The following is a 20,834-nucleotide window of genomic DNA, read 5'->3' as shown; positions in this document are numbered from 1 at the left end:
GGGCAGTATTATAGTAGATATATTCTTGTACATAGGGGACAGTATTATAGTAGTTATATTCTTGTACATAGGGAGCAGTATTATAGTAGTTATATTCTTGTACATAGGAGCAGTATTATAGTAGTTATATTCTTGTACATAGGGGGCAGTATTATAGTAGTTAAATTCTTGTACATAGGGGGGCAGTGTTATAGTAGTTATATTCCTGTACACAGGGAGCAGTATTATAGTTGTTATATTCTTGTACATAGGGGACAGTATTATAGTAGTTATATTCTTGTACATAGGGAGCAGTATTATAGTAGTTATATTCTTGTACATACGGGGCAGTATTATAGTAGTTATATTCTTGTACATAGGGGGCAGTATTATAGTAGTTATATTCTTGTACACAGGGGCAGTATTATAGTAGTTATATTCTTGTACATAGCAGGCAGTATTATAGTAGTTATATTCTTGTACATAGGGGGCAGTATTACAGTAGTTATATTCTTGTACATAGGGGGCAGTATTATAGTAGTTATATTCTTGTACATATGGGAGCAGTATTATAGTAGTTATATTCTTGTACATAGGAGCAGTATTATAGTAGTTATATTCTTGTACATAGGGGGCAGTATTATAGTAGTTATATTCTTGTACATAGAGGGCAGTATTATAGAAGTTATATTCTTGTACATAGGGGGCAGTATTATAGTAGTTATATTCTTGTACATAGGGAGCAGTATTATAGTAGTTATATTCTTGTACATAGAGGCAATATTATAGAAGTTATATTCCTGTACATAGGGGGCAGTATTATAGTTGTTATATTCTTGTACATAGGGGGCAGTATTATAGTAGTTATATTCTTGTACACAGGGGCAGTATTATAGTAGTTATATTCTTGTACATAGCAGGCAGTATTATAGTAGTTATATTCTAGTACATAGGGAGCAGTATTATAGTAGTTATATTCCTGTACATATGAGCAGTATTATAGTAGTTATATTCTTGTACATAGGGGGCAGTATTATAGCAGTTATATTCTTGTACATAGGGGGCAGTATTCTAGTAGTTATATTCTTGTACATAGAAGCAGTATTATAGTAGTTATATTCTTGTACATATGGAGCAGTATTATAGTAGTTATATTCTTGTACATAGGGGGCAGTATTATAGTAGTTATATTCTTGTACATAGGTAGCAGTATTACAGTAGTTATATTCTTGTACATAGGTAGCAGTATTATAGTAGTTATATTCTTGTACATAGGGGGCAGTATTATAGTAGTTATATTCTTGTACATATGTAGCAGTATTATAGTAGTTATATTCTTGTACATAGGTAGCAGTATTATAGTAGTTTTATTCTTGTTCATAGTAGGCAGTATTATAGTAGTTAGATTCTTGTACATAGGGAGCAGTATTATAGTAGTTATATTCTTGTACATAGGAGGCAGTATTATAGTAGTTATATTCTTGTACATAGGGGGCAGTATTATAGTAGTTATATTCTTGTACATAGGGGGCAGTATTATAGTAGTTATATTCTTGTACATAGGGAGCAGTATTATAGTAGTTATATTCCTGTACATAGGGGGCAGTATTATAGTAGTTATATTCTTGTACATAGGGAGCAGTATTATAGTAGTTATATTCCTGTACATAGGGGGCAGTATTATAGTAGTTATATTCTTGTACATAGGAGCAGTATTATAGTAGTTATATTCTTGTACACAGGAGGCAGTATTATAGTAGTTATATTCTTGTACATAGGGGGCAGTATTATGGTAGTTATATTCTTGTACATAGGGGGCAGTATTATAGTAGTTATATTCTTGTACACAGGAGCAGTATTATAGTAGTTATATTCTTGTACATAGGGGGCAGTATTATAGTAGTTATATTCTTGTACATAGGGAGCACTATTATAGTAGTTATATTCTTGTACATAGGGGGCAGTATTATAGTAGTTATATTCTTGTACACAGGAGCAGTATTATAGTAGTTATATTCTTGTACACAGGAGCAGTATTATAGTAGTTATATTCTTGTACATAGGGGGCAGTATTATAGTAGTTATATTCTTGTACATAGGGGGCAGTATTATAGTAGTTATATTCTTGTACATAGGGGGCAGTATTATAGTAGTTATATTCTTGTACATAGGGGTCAGTATTATAGTAGTTATATTCTTGTACATAGGAGCAGTATTATAGTAGTTATATTCTTGTACATAGGGAGCACTATTATAGTAGTTATATTCTTGTACATAGGGGGCAGTATTATAGTAGTTAGATTCTTGTACATAGGGGTCAGTATTATAGTAGTTATATTCTTGTACATAGGGAGCAGTATTATAGTAGTTATATTCTTGTACATAGGGAGCACTATTATAGTAGTTATATTCTTGTACATAGGGGGCAGTATTATAGTAGTTATATTCTTGTACACAGGAGCAGTATTATAGTAGTTATATTCTTGTACATAGGAGGCAGTATTATAGTAGTTATATTCTTGTACATAGGGGCAGTATTATAGTAGTTATATTCTTGTACATAGGGGGCAGTATTATAGTAGTTATATTCTTGTACATAGGGAGCACTATTATAGTAGTTATATTCTTGTACATAGGGGGCAGTATTATAGTAGTTATATTCTTGTACATAGGGGTCAGTATTATAGTAGTTATATTCTTGTACATAGGAGCAGTATTATAGTAGTTATATTCTTGTACATAGGGGGCAGTATTATAGTAGTTATATTCTTGTACATAGGGGGCAGTATTATAGTAGTTATATTCTTGTACATAGGGGGTAGGTATTATAGTAGTTATATTCTTGTACATAGGGGGCAGTATTATATTAGTTATATTCTTGTACATAGGGGGCAGTATTATAGTAGTTATATTCTTGTACATAGGGGGCAGTATTATAGTAGTTATATTCTTGTATATACGGAGCAGTATTATAGTAGTTATATTCTTGTACATAGGGGGCAGTATTATAGTAGTTATATTCTTGTACATAGGGGTCAGTATTATAGTAGTTATATTCTTGTACATAGGGGGCAGTATTATAGTAGTTATATTCTTGTACATAGGGGGCAGTATTATAGTAGTTATATTCTTGTACATAGGGGGCAGTATTATAGTAGTTATATTCTTGTACACAGGAGCAGTATTATAGTAGTTATATTCTTGTACACAGGAGCAGTATTATAGTAGTTATATTCTTGTACATAGGGGGCAGTATTATAGTAGTTATATTCTTGTACATAGGGGGCAGTATTATAGTAGTTATATTCTTGTACATAGGGGGCAGTATTATAGTAGTTATATTCTTGTACATAGGGGTCAGTATTATAGTAGTTATATTCTTGTACATAGGAGCAGTATTATAGTAGTTATATTCTTGTACATAGGGAGCACTATTATAGTAGTTATATTCTTGTACATAGGGGGCAGTATTATAGTAGTTAGATTCTTGTACATAGGGGTCAGTATTATAGTAGTTATATTCTTGTACATAGGGAGCAGTATTATAGTAGTTATATTCTTGTACATAGGGAGCACTATTATAGTAGTTATATTCTTGTACATAGGGGGCAGTATTATAGTAGTTATATTCTTGTACACTGGAGCAGTATTATAGTAGTTATATTCTTGTACATAGGAGGCAGTATTATAGTAGTTATATTCTTGTACATAGGGGGCAGTATTATAGTAGTTATATTCTTGTACATAGGGGGCAGTATTATAGTAGTTATATTCTTGTACATAGGGAGCACTATTATAGTAGTTATATTCTTGTACATAGGGGGCAGTATTATAGTAGTTATATTCTTGTACATAGGGGTCAGTATTATAGTAGTTATATTCTTGTACATAGGAGCAGTATTATAGTAGTTATATTCTTGTACATAGGGGGCAGTATTATAGTAGTTATATTCTTGTACATAGGGGGCAGTATTATAGTAGTTATATTCTTGTACATAGGGGGTAGGTATTATAGTAGTTATATTCTTGTACATAGGGGGCAGTATTATAGTAGTTATATTCTTGTACATAGGGGGCAGTATTATAGTAGTTATATTCTTGTACATAGGGGGCAGTATTATAGTAGTTATATTCTTGTATATACGGAGCAGTATTATAGTAGTTATATTCTTGTACATAGGGGGCAGTATTATAGTAGTTATATTCTTGTACATAGGGGTCAGTATTATAGTAGTTATATTCTTGTACATAGGAGCAGTATTATAGTAGTTATATTCTTGTACATAGGGGGCAGTATTATAGTAGTTATATTCTTGTACATAGGGGGCAGTATTATAGTAGTTATATTCTTGTACATAGGGGGTAGGTATTATAGTAGTTATATTCTTGTACATAGGGGGCAGTATTATAGTAGTTATATTCTTGTACATAGGGGGCAGTATTATAGTAGTTATATTCTTGTACATAGGAGCAGTATTATAGTAGTTATATTCTTGTACATAGGGGGCAGTATTATAGTAGTTAGATTCTTGTACATAGGGAGCAGTATTATAATTGAAATCTATGGAAATAATAAGGATTTTTTACTTTCACAGGTTTCTCTGTTTTACCTTAAATGCAATCAGCCAGTAGATCGCAATCCCATACGTCACAAGGGAAAAAGCGTTTGCCAGGGTACCGCTTAGGAATGCAAGGAATTTAATAATCACCTAAAGTAATAAGATTTTATAAGACAACAGAAAGTACATATAAAGATGTATCATCAGTCTGAGCAGCTACGGGTCGTGTTATTAAGCCAACAGCAAAGAGAATGAAAAACTAGATTCTGTAGGGAATTCACCATAAAATCCCTCTCGTCATGTTTATTGGGGGACACAGCAAGACCTTGGGTATATAGCAGCCGCTGACTGGAGGCGGGCACTAAGCAGATGAGTTGGCTCCTCCCACTTGCTATATACCCTCAGCAGGTACTCAGCTTTACACAAGCAGTAGGAGCGCCCCAGTGGGGGTCGTTACAGAATGGCAGTGCTTAGTGCGACCATAGACAAACAAAGACCCCCTATGGGGGGCGCCGTGTCCCCAATGAAGATGATGAGAAAGATATATTATGGTAAGTTCCCTATAAAATCTAGTTTTCCTTCTGTCATTGGGGGACACAGCTTTGACCTTGGGACGTTGCAGAGCAGTAGGCAGGGAGTGGGAAAATATAAGCAGCCGCTCGTGTAAAGAAGCGTCATCAGCCTCTTCACCGCGACCAGCGTTAATGGGTGCCCGGGCATCCGGCCTGCTCAGAGACGGAGCTTAAAGGGGCCTGAGAAAACGGACCAGCAGGAAAAAGCTTCCCACGAGGCACCCCCTGACCAAGATATACGTGCCCTAACACCGCCTGAACATACGATGTCTCTGGTAACCACGCACTACCGCGAAGCTGCGCCGGTGCGAGGAGCCCTTTTCGGGAACCCAAGGATTTACTAGTGTCTTCGGGAGACAAGAGAGCCAGGGCGACTGAAGAATGCCGCTAGAGAGGTAAGCTTGTGAATTACGACTGAGCCCACTTGTGACCTTCCCATCCCATGGGACTAGACTTCATCAACGCAGGCCAAGATGCCACATGCAGGGAGGTAACATGCGACAGGGCGATAACGACCCTCTTGTTGATGAAGAAACTTCCGCCTGGTAGCACCTCCCGCTTAGAAGAGAGACGAGTGGACTGGGCGAGCTGGACGTGACGTCAGCTCCATCAGAAAGGGGGGTGAAACGTAAAAGACCTGGGGCCTCTAGCAGGCAACCTAGCTGAACGTCGGGGTCCGCTGGAGTCCAGACTGTAAACACCCGGCTAGGCAGGCTATAGTAACGACAGCACCGCTGCTGAAGGGTTAGCAGGAAGCACCCCAGGTGAATGCATGGGCGCTACCGCTAGCAGAGGGAGATGGAGACACATCCAAAATACCATTAGCATCAGCCCTCTGAGACTGACAGTGGCCACAGCCTCCACCTTCTGCATGAAGCCCACGGACCCTGAAGACGTCTGGGCCTAGGGAAAAGGCATCTAAGTGGTCAAGCCAGGGTGGCCGCCTACCAGGATGCCACCGCATGACTCCCACCAGGCACCATAAATGTGGCGTAACTGCCCAACTAACCCCGGACGTGAGACTCGTTGGTCCCTTTGTGGGACCCTCTGGAGGGAGGGCGAGCGCTAAGAATTGAAATCAGTATTAGCGTATACCGTTTCACGGTCTCCTGCGAGCAATGCAGCGGGAGGAAATAGTGCAGAAGGATTGCGGCGAAATACTGACGCCGTCTGATTAAATGCTTGTCTCCCGGACGGCGCTCGTACCTGCGTAGGAACACGGAGGAACGCTGTAGGAGCGAAATCGTAGACCGCTCTGACTACAGAGAACTCCTGAGGGCAGCAACCCAGACATCCCTATAGGGGAGACTGCGAGGGCCGTTCTGTCACCAAAACCTTGGGTCAACGACAGACTCTGCCTACACAGGACCATCCATGCATCCCCGACGACATAAGTGAGCCACGTCCGCATGGCCACGGCTGGCAGAGCCCGCAGCACAGTCCTCCTAGAAAGAAACAAATGCTGGTCTGGTTCCGAGGCCACTGGAGAGGGAGCGGACCCCTAGGGGCTCCGCATGTCTGAGCTGACCGGAGGGGGAGCTAGTAGACAGATCTACTGCCCCCTGTTGGAGGGCGGACCCCTAAGGGCTCTGCATGTCAGAGCTGACCGGAGGGAGCTAGTAGACAGATCTACCGCTCCCAGGCCCCCTGTCGGAGGGCGGACCCCTAGGGGCTCCGCATGTCAGAGCTGACCGGAGGGAGCTAGTAGACGGATCTACCGCCCCCAGGCCCCCTGTCGGAGGGCGGACCCCTAGTGGCTCCACATGTCTGAGCTGACCGGAGGGAGCTAGTAGACAGATCTACCGCCCCCAGGCCCCCTGTCGGAGGGCGGACCCCTAGTGGCTCCGCATGTCAGAGCTGACCGGAGGGGGAGCTAGTAGACGGATCTACTGCCCCCAGGCCCCCTGTCGGAGGACGGACCCCTAGGGGCTCCGCATGTCAGAGCTGACCGGAGGGGAGCTAATAGATGGATCTACCGCCCCCAGGCCCCCTGTCGGAGGGCGGACCTCTAAGGGCTCTGCATGTCAGAGCTGACCGGAGGGGGAGCTAGTAGACGATCTACCGCCCCCAGGCCCCCTGGACTACCACTATACCGAGATATTCTGACGGATTGGATGTACATTCCACATAGTATGCGGCTCTGGGCGGCCCCACGTCTCATCCTGTAAGCGGGGAAAGCACTAAAGTTGCCCACAAGGACACTGCACGCGGCCACCATAGGGGAGCTGGCCGTTAGGTAAGGCTCCCCCGTTCTGTAGCAGAGAAGAGGAGCAATGTGTCCGTAGATCTTCTGTGCACAGTACTCCTTCCATATGGGAGGAACTACAGATGTCAGCAAGCCCGGAGTACTGCTGATCACCAGTCTGAACATGGCTGGATGCAATCTTGTACTGCATGTAGAGCGCACAGGGCACGTGTCTCTCAAGCGGGAGGAGCCAACTCGTTGTCTGCTTAGTGTTAGCAGCTGCTATATACCCCAAGGTTAAAGCTGTGTCCCCCAATGATACAGACGAGAAAGGACTTCTCTTTCTGCAGTCATCACTATGGAGAGCGTATTGGGGACAGATTGGGCTGTATATATCTGTATAGAGTGAGCTCCCCCTAGTGGTGGCTGTATATATCTGTATAGAGTGAGCTCCCCCTAGTGGTGACTGTATATATCTGTAAGCATATTTCGTATTTCCGCCGCACTTCAGTAGCAGTGAGCGATTCCAGCGACCTGATTGGTTGTTGGGTACACACCCCCTTTGGAGATGTGCATGAGTGGCCGGCCCGTTAAATAAGCAGCAGCAGGGCTGTAGGAGGGTCGGCAACTAACCCTAACCCCAACCCTAAACCTTAACCGTTAACCCTAACCCTAAACCCAAACCCTAACCCCTAAACGCCAACCCTAAACCCCAGTGGGTCTCGTGAAGTAGCACTGGTGCACATCTCCAAAGGGGGATGTGTACCAAACAACCAATGAGGTCGCTGGAATCGCATACCGCTACTAAAGTGCGGCTGAAATACAATATATGCTATATGTATAGAGTGAACTCCGCCTAGTGGTGACTGTATATATATCTGTATAGAACGAGCTTTCCCTAATGGTAGCTGTATATATCTGTATGTAGTGAGCTCCCCCTAGTGGTGACTGTATATATCTGTATGTAGTGAGCTCCCCCTAGTGGTGGCTGTATATATCTGTATAGAGCGAGCTCCCCTTGTGGTGACTGTATATATATCTGTATAGAACGAGCTTTCCCTAATGGTAGCTGTATATATCTGTATGTAGTGCGCTCCCCCTAGTGGTGGCTGTATATATCTGTATACAGTGAGCTCCTCCTAGTGGTGGCTGTATATATCTGTATACACTGAGCTCCCCCTAGTGGTGGCTGTATATATCTGTATGTAGTGAGCTCCCCCTAGTGGTGGCTGTATATATCTGTATGTAGTGAGCTCCCCCTAGTGGTGGCTGCATATATCTGTATGTAGTGAGCATCCCCCTACTGATGGCTGCATATATCTGTATGTAGTGAGCATCCCCCTACTGATGGCTGCATATATCTGTATGTAGTGAGCATCCCCCTACTGATGGCTGTATATATCTGTATGTAGTGAGCATCCCCCTACTGATGGCTGTATATATCTGTATGTACTGAGCTCTCCCTAATGGTAGCTGTATATATCTGTATGTAGTGAGCTCCCCCTAGTGGTGGCTGTATATATCTGTATAGAGCGAGCTCCCCTTGTGGTAGCTGTATATAACAGTATAGAGCGAGCTCCCCTTGTCGTAGCTGTATATATCTGTATGTAGTGAGCTCCCCCTAGTGGTGGCTGTATATATCTGTATACAGTGAGCTCCCTCTAGTGGTGGCTGTATATATCTGTATAGACTGAGCTCCCTCTAGTGGTGGCTGTATATATCTGTATAGAGTGTCCTAGTCCTAGTGGTGACTGTATATATCTGTATAGAGTGAGCTCCCCCTAGTGGTGGCTGTATATATTTGTATGTAGTGAGCTTTGGCTAGTGGTGGCTGTATATATCTGTATGTAGTGAGCTCCCCCTAGTGGTGGCTGTATATATCTGTATGTAGTGAGCTCCGCCTAGTGGTGGCTGTATATATCTGCATGTAGTGAGCTCCCCCTAGTGGTGACTGTATATATCTGTATGTAGTGAGCTCCCCCTAGTGGTGACTGTATATGTCTGTATAGAGTGAGCTCCCTCTAGTGGTGGCTGTATATATCTGTATGTAGTGAGCTTCCCCTAGTGGTGGCTGTATATATCTGCATGTAGTGAGATTCCCTTAGTGGTGGATGTATATATCTGTATGTAGTGAGCTCCCCCTAGTGGTGGCTGTATATATCTGTATAGAGCGAGCTCCCCTTAGTGGTGGCTGTATATATCTGTATAGAGTGAGCACCGCTAGTGGTGGCTGTATATATCTGTATAGACTGAGCTCCCCCTAGTGGTGGCTGTATATATTTGTATAGAGCGAGCTCCCCCTAGTGGTGGCTGTATATATCTGTATAGAGTGAGCACCGCTAGTGGTGGCTGTATATATCTGTATAGAGTGTCCTAGTCCTAGTGGTGACTGTATATATCTGTATAGAGTGAGCTCCCCCTAGTGGTGGCTGTATATATCTGTATGTAGTGATCTCCCCCTAGTGGTGGCTGTATATATCTGTATGTAGTGAGCTCCGCCTAGTGGTGGCTGTATATATCTGCATGTAGTGAGCTCCCCCTAGTGGTGGCTGTATATATCTGTATGTAGTGAGCTTCCCCTAGTGGTGGCTGTATATATCTGCATGTAGTGAGCTCCCCCTAGTGGTGGCTGTATATATCTGTATGTAGTGAGCTCCCCCTAGTGGTGGCTGTATATATCTGTATGTAGTGAGCTCCGCCTAGTGGTGGCTGTATATATCTGTATGTAGTGAGCTCCCCCTAGTGGTGGCTGTATATATCTGTATATAGTGAGCTCCCCCTAGTGGTGGCTGTATATATCTGTATGTAGTGAGCTCCTCTAGTGGTGGCTGTATATATCTGTATGTAGTGATCTTCCCCTAGTGGTGGCTGTATATATCTGCATGTAGTGAGATTCCCTTAGTGGTGGATGTATATATCTGTATGTAGTGAGCTTCCCCTAGTGGTGGCTGTATATATCTGCATGTAGTGAGATTCCCTTAGTGGTGGATGTATATATCTGTATGTAGTGAGCTCCCCCTAGTGGTGGCTGTATATATCTGTATGTAGTGAGATTCCCTTAGTGGTGGATGTATATATCTGTATGCAGTGATCTTCCCCTAGTGGTGGCTGTATATATCTGTATGTAGTGAGCTCCCCCTAGTGATGTCTGTATATATCTGTATGTAGTGAGCTCCTCTAGTGGTGGCTGTATATATCTGTATGTAGTGAGCTCCCCCTAGTGGTGGCTGTATATATCTGTATGTAGTGAGCTCCCCCTAGTGATGTCTGTATATATCTGTATGTAGTGAGCTCCTCTAGTGGTGGCTGTATATATCTGTATGTAGTGAGCTCCCCCTAGTGGTGGCTGTATATATCTGTATGTAGTGAGATTCCCTTAGTGGTGGATGTATATATCTGTATGTAGTGAGCTCCCCCTAGTGGTGGCTGTATATATCTGTATGTAGTGAGATTCCCTTAGTGGTGGATCTACATATCTGTATGTAGTGATCTTCCCCTAGTGGTGGCTGTATATATCTGCATGCAGTGATCTTCCCCTAGTGGTGGCTGTATATATCTGCATGTAGTGAGCTCCCCCTAGTGGTGGCTGTATATATCTGCATGTAGTGAGCTCCCCCTAGTGGTGGCTGTATATATCTGTATGTAGTGAGCTCCCCCTAGTGGTGGCTGTCTATATCTGTATGTAGTGAGCTCCCTCTAGTGGTGGCTGTATATATCTGTATAGAGTGTCCTAGTGCTAGTGGTGGCTGTATATATCTGTATAGAGTAAGCTCCCCCTAGTGGTGGCTGTATATATCTGTATGTAGTGAGCTCCCCCTAGTGATGTCTGTATATATCTGTATGTAGTGAGCTCCCCCTAGTGGTGGCTGTATATATCTGTATGTAGTGAGCTCCCCCTAGTGGTGGCTGTATATATCTGTATAGAGTGAGCTCCCCCCTAGTGGTGGCTGTATATATATCTGTATGTAGTGAGCTCCTCTAGTGGTGGCTGTATATATCTGTATACAGTGAGCTCTACCTAGTGGTGGCTGTATATATATCTGTATGTAGGGAGCTCCCCCTAGTGGTGGCTGTATATATCTGTATGTAGTGTGCTCCCCCTAGTGATGGCTGTATATATCTATATGTAGTGAGCTCCCCTTAGTGGTGGCTGTATATATATCTGTATGTAGTGAGCTCCCCCTAGTGGTGGCTGTATATATCTGTATGTAGTGTGCTCCCCCTAGTGATGGCTGTATATATCTATATGTAGTGAGCTTCCCCTAGTGGTGGCTGTATATATCTGTATAGAGTGAGCTCCCCCTAGTGGTGGCTGTATATATCTGTATGTAGTGAGCTCCCTCTAGTGGTGGCTATATATATCTGTATGTAGTGAGCTTCCCCTAGTGGTGGCTGTATATATCTGTATGTAGTGAGCTCCTCCTAGTGGTGGCTGTATATATCTGTATGTAGTGAGCTCCCCCTAGTGGTGACTGTATATATCTGTATGTAGGGAGCTCCCCCTAGTGGTGACTGTATATATCTGTATGTAGTGAGCTCCCTCTAGTGGTGGCTGTATATATCTGTATGTAGTGAGCTTCCCCTAGTGGTGGCTGTATATATCTGTATGTAGTGAGCTCCCCCTAGTGGTGGCTGTATATATCTGTATGTAGTGAGCTCCCCCTAGTGGTGGCTGTATATATCTGTATGTAGTGAGCTTCCCCTAGTGGTGGCTGTATATATCTGTATAGAGTGAGCTCCCCCTAGTGGTGGCTGTATATATCTGTATGTAGTGAGCTCCCCCTAGTGGTGACTGTATATATCTGTGTAGCGTGAGCTCCCTCTAGTGGTGGCTGTATATATCTGTATAGAGTGAGCTCCCCCTAGTGGTCGGTGGGATGCCGTAGAGATACATTATGGAATTAATGTACACAAACCTTTAGAACTGAACATATCCGATGCTTCTACACAGGAAAGCTCATGGCTAGTGAATGGAGGTGGAGCGATCCGGGGATCATTCTAGCCGCCTCGTCCATTCACTGTTCATACTGGCTGCTTACAGCGGCCGATTATTCATTAGGTGCAGCAACTGAACAACCAACTAATTCATCGACCGATCACTGACTCAACTGCACAGTGAAGGCAGAGCTGACAGGTAGCAGAGGTAGTGCTGCTGAGTCAGTCTAGAATCCGAGGGCTGTCAGCAGCGGCTCTACACTTACCAGAATGCCAATGTTCTGCTGCCCAGACCTCCGCAGCCAACTGCTGGTCTCTAAAATGGCCAGTAAGGCGGCCAAGGAGCCCAACACCCCGATGGCGATCTGAGGAAGACGAGTCAGAGGGACACAAACAGAATGAAAGGTTTCACATTGTAGGATTCTTTGGGATTAGTGCAGATTATGGCTGCAACCAAACGTGTACAGTAACTCTGCTTGCTCTCAATGAATATTTACATCCAGAGGCTGAAAATCTAACATTTCTCCCAGCTGAGGGTTTGTTACAATGCATCCAGTCTGGACAATCCTCTGTGATACAAAGCTCCTGGACTCCAGAATGATACATTGTAACAAACAGAAGGGACATGGCAACCTGACAGATCATAGTGCAACAAACCCTCAGCTGGGAGAATGACTAGGCCAGGACAGGTCTCCAGCCTCTGGATGTAAGGAAGAATGCTGCCATTCACTGACAGCAAGCAACGATCAAAGTAGATTATACAACAAATTGGGATTTTAGTTTTCACGAAAAAAACAAACTCTGGATAGAAGTTATGAAGCTCCCGGCGGGGGCCGACGCAGCGAACGGAGGCGCACGCTTCTGCGCACATCAGGGGCCTCCGGGGCCGCGCGAGCGCCTACACGAGGATCTACAACTAGGAGCTGCGCTAGATTTCTGACATCCTTTATTTCGACTGTCGGGCCGCTGCGCCCTTGTAACCCCCACAAGCCACGCCCACTGCATTAAACTTAAAAAAGGTGCAACTTGTTCACCCCAGTGGAGCACCAAAACGTGGGCTGTATTAACCCCTCGAGGACCAGGCACTTTTCATGGATTTCCCCATCTGGTGGTTCTACGGCCCCATTTTGCTTCCTACTAATGCCATTTTTGTGGCGTTTCTTCTGCGGCGCACAGGGCCATTTTTTTAGATCTTTTTCACTGACTTTTTTTCCTTTTTTGGGAGGTTAAAAACGTAAAAAAAAAGTTTTCTTAAAATTAGTATATTTACGTTAACATGAAATATGGGAGGGGCTTCTCATGTTGATATATAACTTGTACGGCTTTGGGTCATTTTCCTCTTTTTGTATATATTTTTACTTTATTCTGTAGTTTTTTTTACCTATTTTTGTTACCATCTATGACGTCATCGAAGGCCTCTGGGGGTCGCTCGCTCACCTGGGCTTTTTTCCCCACTTTTCTACTGTATCTGGAGCATTCATAGGAGCCCCCAGTAGTGACTGATTGGGGTCTGCAGGGACCCTGCAGCTCTGCTGTGACAGGGGGCTTCCGGGGGTCTCGTGATCGCCGGGTCACATAGGGGAAGTAATACCTGCACTTTTTAGAGCTTCTCCCTTCTCCTCCGGGTCCCGGCTGTGTCTGACAGCTGAAGGCCCGACCTGTTCCTGCTTGATTGCAGCAGCGGAGGCTTTAATCCTGCGCCGTACATCCGCTATCAGCAGGGGTTAAAGCCCCGGACCGAGCGCCGTATATATACCGCACTTGGTCCTTAAGGGGTTAACAGCAGTTTCAGCCTCATAAATTCCCTCCCGTCTTTGTGTTCTGTAAAGATGGCGTCACTTACCACCGTGTCCAGTTTATTCGTCCCCTCGCCCTGCGCGTACGTGACGGCAAAGGAAACCTGATGGGAATCAAGCACAAAGGCCGCGGTCAGAACACCATAAGAAAGTCAGTAGAGATATCGGAGCCCCCTGGATGAACTCTTCTACTCCGATCACAGCCAGAGCTGCAGGCAGAATGTTATAATACATGACCCGCTGGGGCGCACGGTGGGAGTTGTAGTGCTGTATATTTCATGCATAAGCACTACATCACCCAGCATGCTTCTGTCACAGTACTGGTCAGATGCAGCTCTGGATGTGATTGGAGTACAAGATGTAACTTAGGAACATACAAGTCAAAAAGTTGGGGAGTAAAATGAGGGCTCAGAGCAAAGCATTATGGGAAGTGGCACCTTGTACCTGGGCTGCTGCCTGCAGACTCCGCCTCTCGTATTGTACAGTCAGCTGTATGGGGGGCTCACTGCTGGGGGGGCTGAGCGGTAGGTACACGCTGTAAGGGAGAGGTCATGTGATTAGTGCTGGCGGCGGGCGCAGCTCTTTCGGGGCGCTTGTCATGATATCACCTCAGGGTCAGGCTGGTGGCGACGGTCACATAGGTGGGGTCACTGGAGAGGTTTGCCCCTCTGTAGGAGATGCCGTCAACCAAGAAGAATCTCCGCAGGGCGCTGGCACCGAGAGTCCCTGGGAGAGCAGATGATGTTAGCGGAATACCGCCGGCCGCCATGTTGTGTATGTCACCAGACTGATTGTAGCAGCATACCCCCGGTGCCTCTGATGTTGGCATTCCACACGGGCACCGGCCAGAGCAAGGTGGCACCGCTGCCAGCGCTGTACTGCAGGAACAACTCGTAAAACACGGGCTCCGGAACCTTCCGGAAGAGATCGGCCACCGGCAGCGAACACTGCGGACGACATGAAGCAGCAACGTTAGCGGTCAGCTCTGCCACAGAGACCTCGCTGCTCTCTCTACTGTAGCTGAATGCAATCTATTCTCCTCTGTTATCAGCCACTTCAGGCCAGGAAGAGACTATGTAAGCTATTGTTCCCTGTTACCAGCCATCTCAGGCTGCTGACTACGGGCCCTTGTACATGGGAGACTGTCGGACACTTAAGCGATGAGCGATCCGGTCCTTTAACCCTCTCCAAACCAATTTCCCTGACCCCCATTCTATTTATTCGGGGCGCGCGTTGTGGAATAACTGAACACAAACACATAAAGATGGCCGTCAGGATGATTAGTAACAAAACTGGAGGGGAGTTCAGGGGGTTCCACATCATTTGGGATAATCCTGGAATTCTAAGTATATGATATAACACTATGATACAATGCTATACAGAGGCACCCGATTACTGCATGCAGCGTGTGCGCCCCACACTAAGCAGAAGAGAGCTCTGACGTGGGAGTGCTGTCCTGCATAGTGTAATATATATATACAGAACAGCCTCTGGCATCGGAGCGCTGTCCTGCATTGTGTAATATATATATACAGAACAGCCTCTGGCATCGGAGCGCTGTCCTGCATAGTGTAATATATATATATACACAGAACAGCCTCTGGCATCGGAGCGCTGTCCTGCATAGTGTAATATATATATATATATACAGAACAGCCTCTGGCATCGGAGCGCTGTCCTGCATAGTGTAATATATATATATATATACAGAACAGCCTCTGGCATCGGAGCGCTGTCCTGCATAGTGTAATATATATATACAGAACAGCCTCTGGCATCGGAGCGCTGTCCTGCATAGTGTAATATATATATACAGAACAGCCTCTGGCATCGGAGCGCTGTCCTGCATAGTGTAATATATATATACAGAACAGCCTCTGGCATCGGAGCACTGTCCTGCATTGTGTAATATATATACAGAACAGCCTCTGGCATTGGAGCGCTGTCCTGCATTGTGTAATATATATATACAGAACAGCCTCTGGCATCGGAGCGCTGTCCTGCATTGTGTAATATATATACAGAACAGCCTCTGGCATCGGAGCGCTGTCCTGCATTGTGCAATATATATATACAGAACAGCCTCTGGCATCGGAGCGCTGTCCTGCATTGTGTAATATATATACAGAACAGCCTCTGGCATCGGAGCGCTGTCCTGCATTGTGTAATATATATACAGAACAGCCTCTGGCATCGGAGCACTGTCCTGCATTGTGCAATATATATACAGAACAGCCTCTGGCATCGGAGCGCTGTCCTGCATTGTGTAATATATATATACAGAACAGCCTCTGGCATCGGAGCGCTGTCCTGCATAGTGTAATATATATATATAGAACAGCCTCTGGCATCGGAGCGCTGTCCTGCATTGTGTAATATATATACAGAACAGCCTCTGGCATCGGAGCGCTGTCCTGCATAGTGTAATATATATATATAGAACAGCCTCTGGCATCGGAGCGCTGTCCTGCATTGTGTAATATATATACAGAACAGCCTCTGGCATCGGAGCGCTGTCCTGCATTGTGTAATATATATATATATATACAGAACAGCCTCTGGCATCGGAGCGCTGTCCTGCATTGTGTAATATATATATATATACAGAACAGCCTCTGGCATCGGAGCGCTGTCCTGCATTGTGTAATATATGTATACAGAACAGCCTCTGGCATCGGAGCGCTGTCCTGCATTGTGTAATATATATACAGAACAGCCTCTGGCATCGGAGCGCTGTCCTGCATAGTGTAATATATATATATAGAACAGCCTCTGGCATCGGAGCGCTGTCCTGCATTGTGTAATATATATACAGAACAGCCTCTGGCATCGGAGCGCTGTCCTGCATTGTGTAATATATATATATACAGAACAGCCTCTGGCATCGGAGCGCTGTCCTGCATTGTGTAATATATGTATACAGAACAGCCTCTGGCATCGGAGCGCTGTCCTGCATTGTGTAATATATATATATATACAGAACAGCCTCTGGCATCGGAGCGCTGTCCTGCATAGTGTAATATATATATATATACAGAACAGCCTCTGGCATCGGAGCGCTGTCCTGCATAGTGTAATATATATATACAGAACAGCCTCTGGCATCGGAGCGCTGTCCTGCATTGTGTAATATATATATACAGAACAGCCTCTGGCATCGGAGCGCTGTCCTGCATTGTGTAATATATATATATATATATACAGAACAGCCTCTGGCATCGGAGCACTGTCCTGCATTGTGTAATATATATATATATACAGAACAGCCTCTGGCATCGGAGCGCTGTCCTGCATTGTGTAATATATATATATACAGAACAGCCTCTGGCATCGGAGCGCTGTCCTGCATTGTGTAATATATATATACAGAACAGCCTCTGGCATCGGAGCGCTGTCCTGCATAGTGTAATATATATATATATACAGAACAGCCTCTGGCATCGGAGCGCTGTCCTGCATAGTGTAATATATATATATATACAGAACAGCCTCTGGCATCGGAGCGCTGTCCTGCATAGTGTAATATATATATACAGAACAGCCTCTGGCATCGGAGCGCTGTCCTGCATAGTGTAATATATATATACAGAACAGCCTCTGGCATCGGAGCACTGTCCTGCATTGTGTAATATATATACAGAACAGCCTCTGGCATTGGAGCGCTGTCCTGCATTGTGTAATATATATATACAGAACAGCCTCTGGCATCGGAGCGCTGTCCTGCATTGTGCAATATATATATACAGAACAGCCTCTGGCATCGGAGCGCTGTCCTGCATTGTGTAATATATATACAGAACAGCCTCTGGCATCGGAGCGCTGTCCTGCATTGTGTAATATATATACAGAACAGCCTCTGGCATCGGAGCACTGTCCTGCATTGTGCAATATATATATACAGAACAGCCTCTGGCATCGGAGCGCTGTCCTGCATAGTGTAATATATATATATAGAACAGCCTCTGGCATCGGAGCGCTGTCCTGCATTGTGTAATATATATACAGAACAGCCTCTGGCATCGGAGCGCTGTCCTGCATTGTGTAATATATATACAGTACAGCCTCTGGCATCGGAGCGCTGTCCTGCATTGTGTAATATATATATATATATACAGAACAGCCTCTGGCATCGGAGCGCTGTCCTGCATTGTGTAATATATATATATATACAGAACAGCCTCTGGCATCGGAGCGCTGTCCTGCATTGTGTAATATATATACAGAACAGCCTCTGGCATCGGAGCGCTGTCCTGCATTGTGTAATATATATACAGAACAGCCTCTGGCATCGGAGCGCTGTCCTGCATAGTGTAATATATATATATAGAACAGCCTCTGGCATCGGAGCGCTGTCCTGCATTGTGTAATATATATACAGAACAGCCTCTGGCATCGGAGCGCTGTCCTGCATTGTGTAATATATATATATACAGAACAGCCTCTGGCATCGGAGCGCTGTCCTGCATTGTGTAATATATGTATACAGAACAGCCTCTGGCATCGGAGCGCTGTCCTGCATTGTGTAATATATATATATATACAGAACAGCCTCTGGCATCGGAGCGCTGTCCTGCATAGTGTAATATATATATATATATATATATACAGAACAGCCTCTGGCATCGGAGCGCTGTCCTGCATAGTGTAATATATATATATATATACAGAACAGCCTCTGGCATCGGAGCGCTGTCCTGCATAGTGTAATATATATATATATATACAGAACAGCCTCTGGCATCGGAGCGCTGTCCTGCATAGTGTAATATATATATACAGAACAGCCTCTGGCATCGGAGCGCTGTCCTGCATTGTGTAATATATATATACAGAACAGCCTCTGGCATCGGAGCGCTGTCCTGCATTGTGTAATATATATATATATATACAGAACAGCCTCTGGCATCGGAGCACTGTCCTGCATTGTGTAATATATATATATATATACAGAACAGCCTCTGGCATCGGAGCGCTGTCCTGCATTGTGTAATATATATATATATACAGAACAGCCTCTGGCATCGGAGCGCTGTCCTGCATTGTGTAATATATATATACAGAACAGCCTCTGGCATCGGAGCGCTGTCCTGCATAGTGTAATATATATATATATACAGAACAGCCTCTGGCATCGGAGCGCTGTCCTGCATAGTGTAATATATATATATATACAGAACAGCCTCTGGCATCGGAGCGCTGTCCTGCATAGTGTAATATATATATACAGAACAGCCTCTGGCATCGGAGCGCTGTCCTGCATAGTGTAATATATATATACAGAACAGCCTCTGTCATCGGAGCGCTGTCCTGCATTGTGTAGTATATATATACAGAACAGCCTCTGTCATCGGAGCGCTGTCCTGCATTGTGTAATATATATACAGAACAGCCTCTGGCATTGGAGCGCTGTCCTGCATAGTGTAATATATATATATATACAGAACAGCCTCTGGCATCGGAGCGCTGTCCTGCATTGTGTAATATATATATACAGAACAGCCTCTGGCATCGGAGCGCTGTCCTGCATAGTGTAATATATATATATACAGAACAGCCTCTGGCATCGGAGCGCTGTCCTGCATTGTGTAATATATATATACAGAACAGCCTCTGGCATCGGAGCGCTGTCCTGCATTGTGTAATATATATACAGAACAGCCTCTGGCATCGGAGCACTGTCCTGCATTGTGCAATATATATATATACAGAACAGCCTCTGGCATCGGAGCACTGTCCTGCATTGTGTAATATATATACAGAACAGCCTCTGGCATCGGAGCGCTGTCCTGCATTGTGTAATATATATACAGAACAGCCTCTGGCATCGGAGCACTGTCCTGCATTGTGCAATATATATATATACAGAACAGCCTCTGGCATCGGAGCGCTGTCCTGCATAGTGTAATATATACATATAGAACAGCCTCTGGCATCGGAGCGCTGTCCTGCATTGTGTAATATATATACAGAACAGCCTCTGGCATCGGAGCGCTGTCCTGCATTGTGTAATATATATATATACAGAACAGCCTCTGGCATCGGAGCGCTGTCCTGCATTGTGTAATATATGTATACAGAACAGCCTCTGGCATCGGAGCGCTGTCCTGCATTGTGTAATATATATATATACAGAACAGCCTCTGGCATCGGAGCGCTATCCTGCATAGTGTAATATATATATATATACAGAACAGCCTCTGGCATCAGAGCGCTGTCCTGCATAGTGTAATATATATATACAGAACAGCCTCTGGCATCGGAGCGCTGTCCTGCATTGTGTAATATATATATACAGAACAGCCTCTGGCATCGGAGCGCTGTCCTGCATTGTGTAATATATATATATGTATATATACAGAACAGCCTCTGGCATCGGAGCGCTGTCCTGCATTGTGTAATATATATATATATACAGAACAGCCTCTGGCATCGGAGCGCTGTCCTGCATTGTGTAATATATATACAGAACAGCCTCTGGCATCGGAGCGCTGTCCTGCATTGTGTAATATATATACAGAACAGCCTCTGGCATCGGAGCACTGTCCTGCATTGTGTAATATATATACAGAACAGCCTCTGGCATCGGAGCACTGTCCTGCATTGTGTAATATATATACAGAACAGCCTCTGGCATCGGAGCGCTGTCCTGCATTGTGTAATATATATACAGAACAGCCTCTGGCATCGGAGCGCTGTCCTGCATTGTGTAATATATATATACAGAACAGCCTCTGGCATCGGAGCGCTGTCCTGCATAGTGTAATATATATATATACAGAACAGCCTCTGGCATCGGAGCGCTGTCCTG

General features: G+C 44.6%; 1 protein-coding gene across 1 annotated transcript in view; it reads right to left on the bottom strand.

The window, feature by feature from the left end:
• Positions 1-20,834, bottom strand: part of LOC136581653 (meckelin-like) — a 72,768-nt gene that overhangs the window by 37,535 nt on the left and 14,399 nt on the right. Inside the window, exons 12-17 of the mRNA XM_066582276.1 lie at positions 14,832-14,973; positions 14,635-14,752; positions 14,471-14,561; positions 14,074-14,130; positions 12,497-12,595; positions 4,590-4,688 (exon numbers count right to left, since the gene is read on the bottom strand). Of these exons, the coding sequence (XP_066438373.1) occupies positions 4,590-4,688; positions 12,497-12,595; positions 14,074-14,130; positions 14,471-14,561; positions 14,635-14,752; positions 14,832-14,973 (606 nt within the window). The remainder of the gene's footprint in view (positions 1-4,589; positions 4,689-12,496; positions 12,596-14,073; positions 14,131-14,470; positions 14,562-14,634; positions 14,753-14,831; positions 14,974-20,834) is intronic.

Source organism: Eleutherodactylus coqui, chromosome 11 (assembly GCF_035609145.1).
Source record: "Eleutherodactylus coqui strain aEleCoq1 chromosome 11, aEleCoq1.hap1, whole genome shotgun sequence".
In the NCBI taxonomy this organism is placed as follows: Eukaryota; Metazoa; Chordata; class Amphibia; order Anura; family Eleutherodactylidae; genus Eleutherodactylus; species Eleutherodactylus coqui.
The sequence above is the reverse complement of the archived record's forward strand: the minus strand, read 5'-3'. Positions and strand labels throughout refer to the sequence as shown.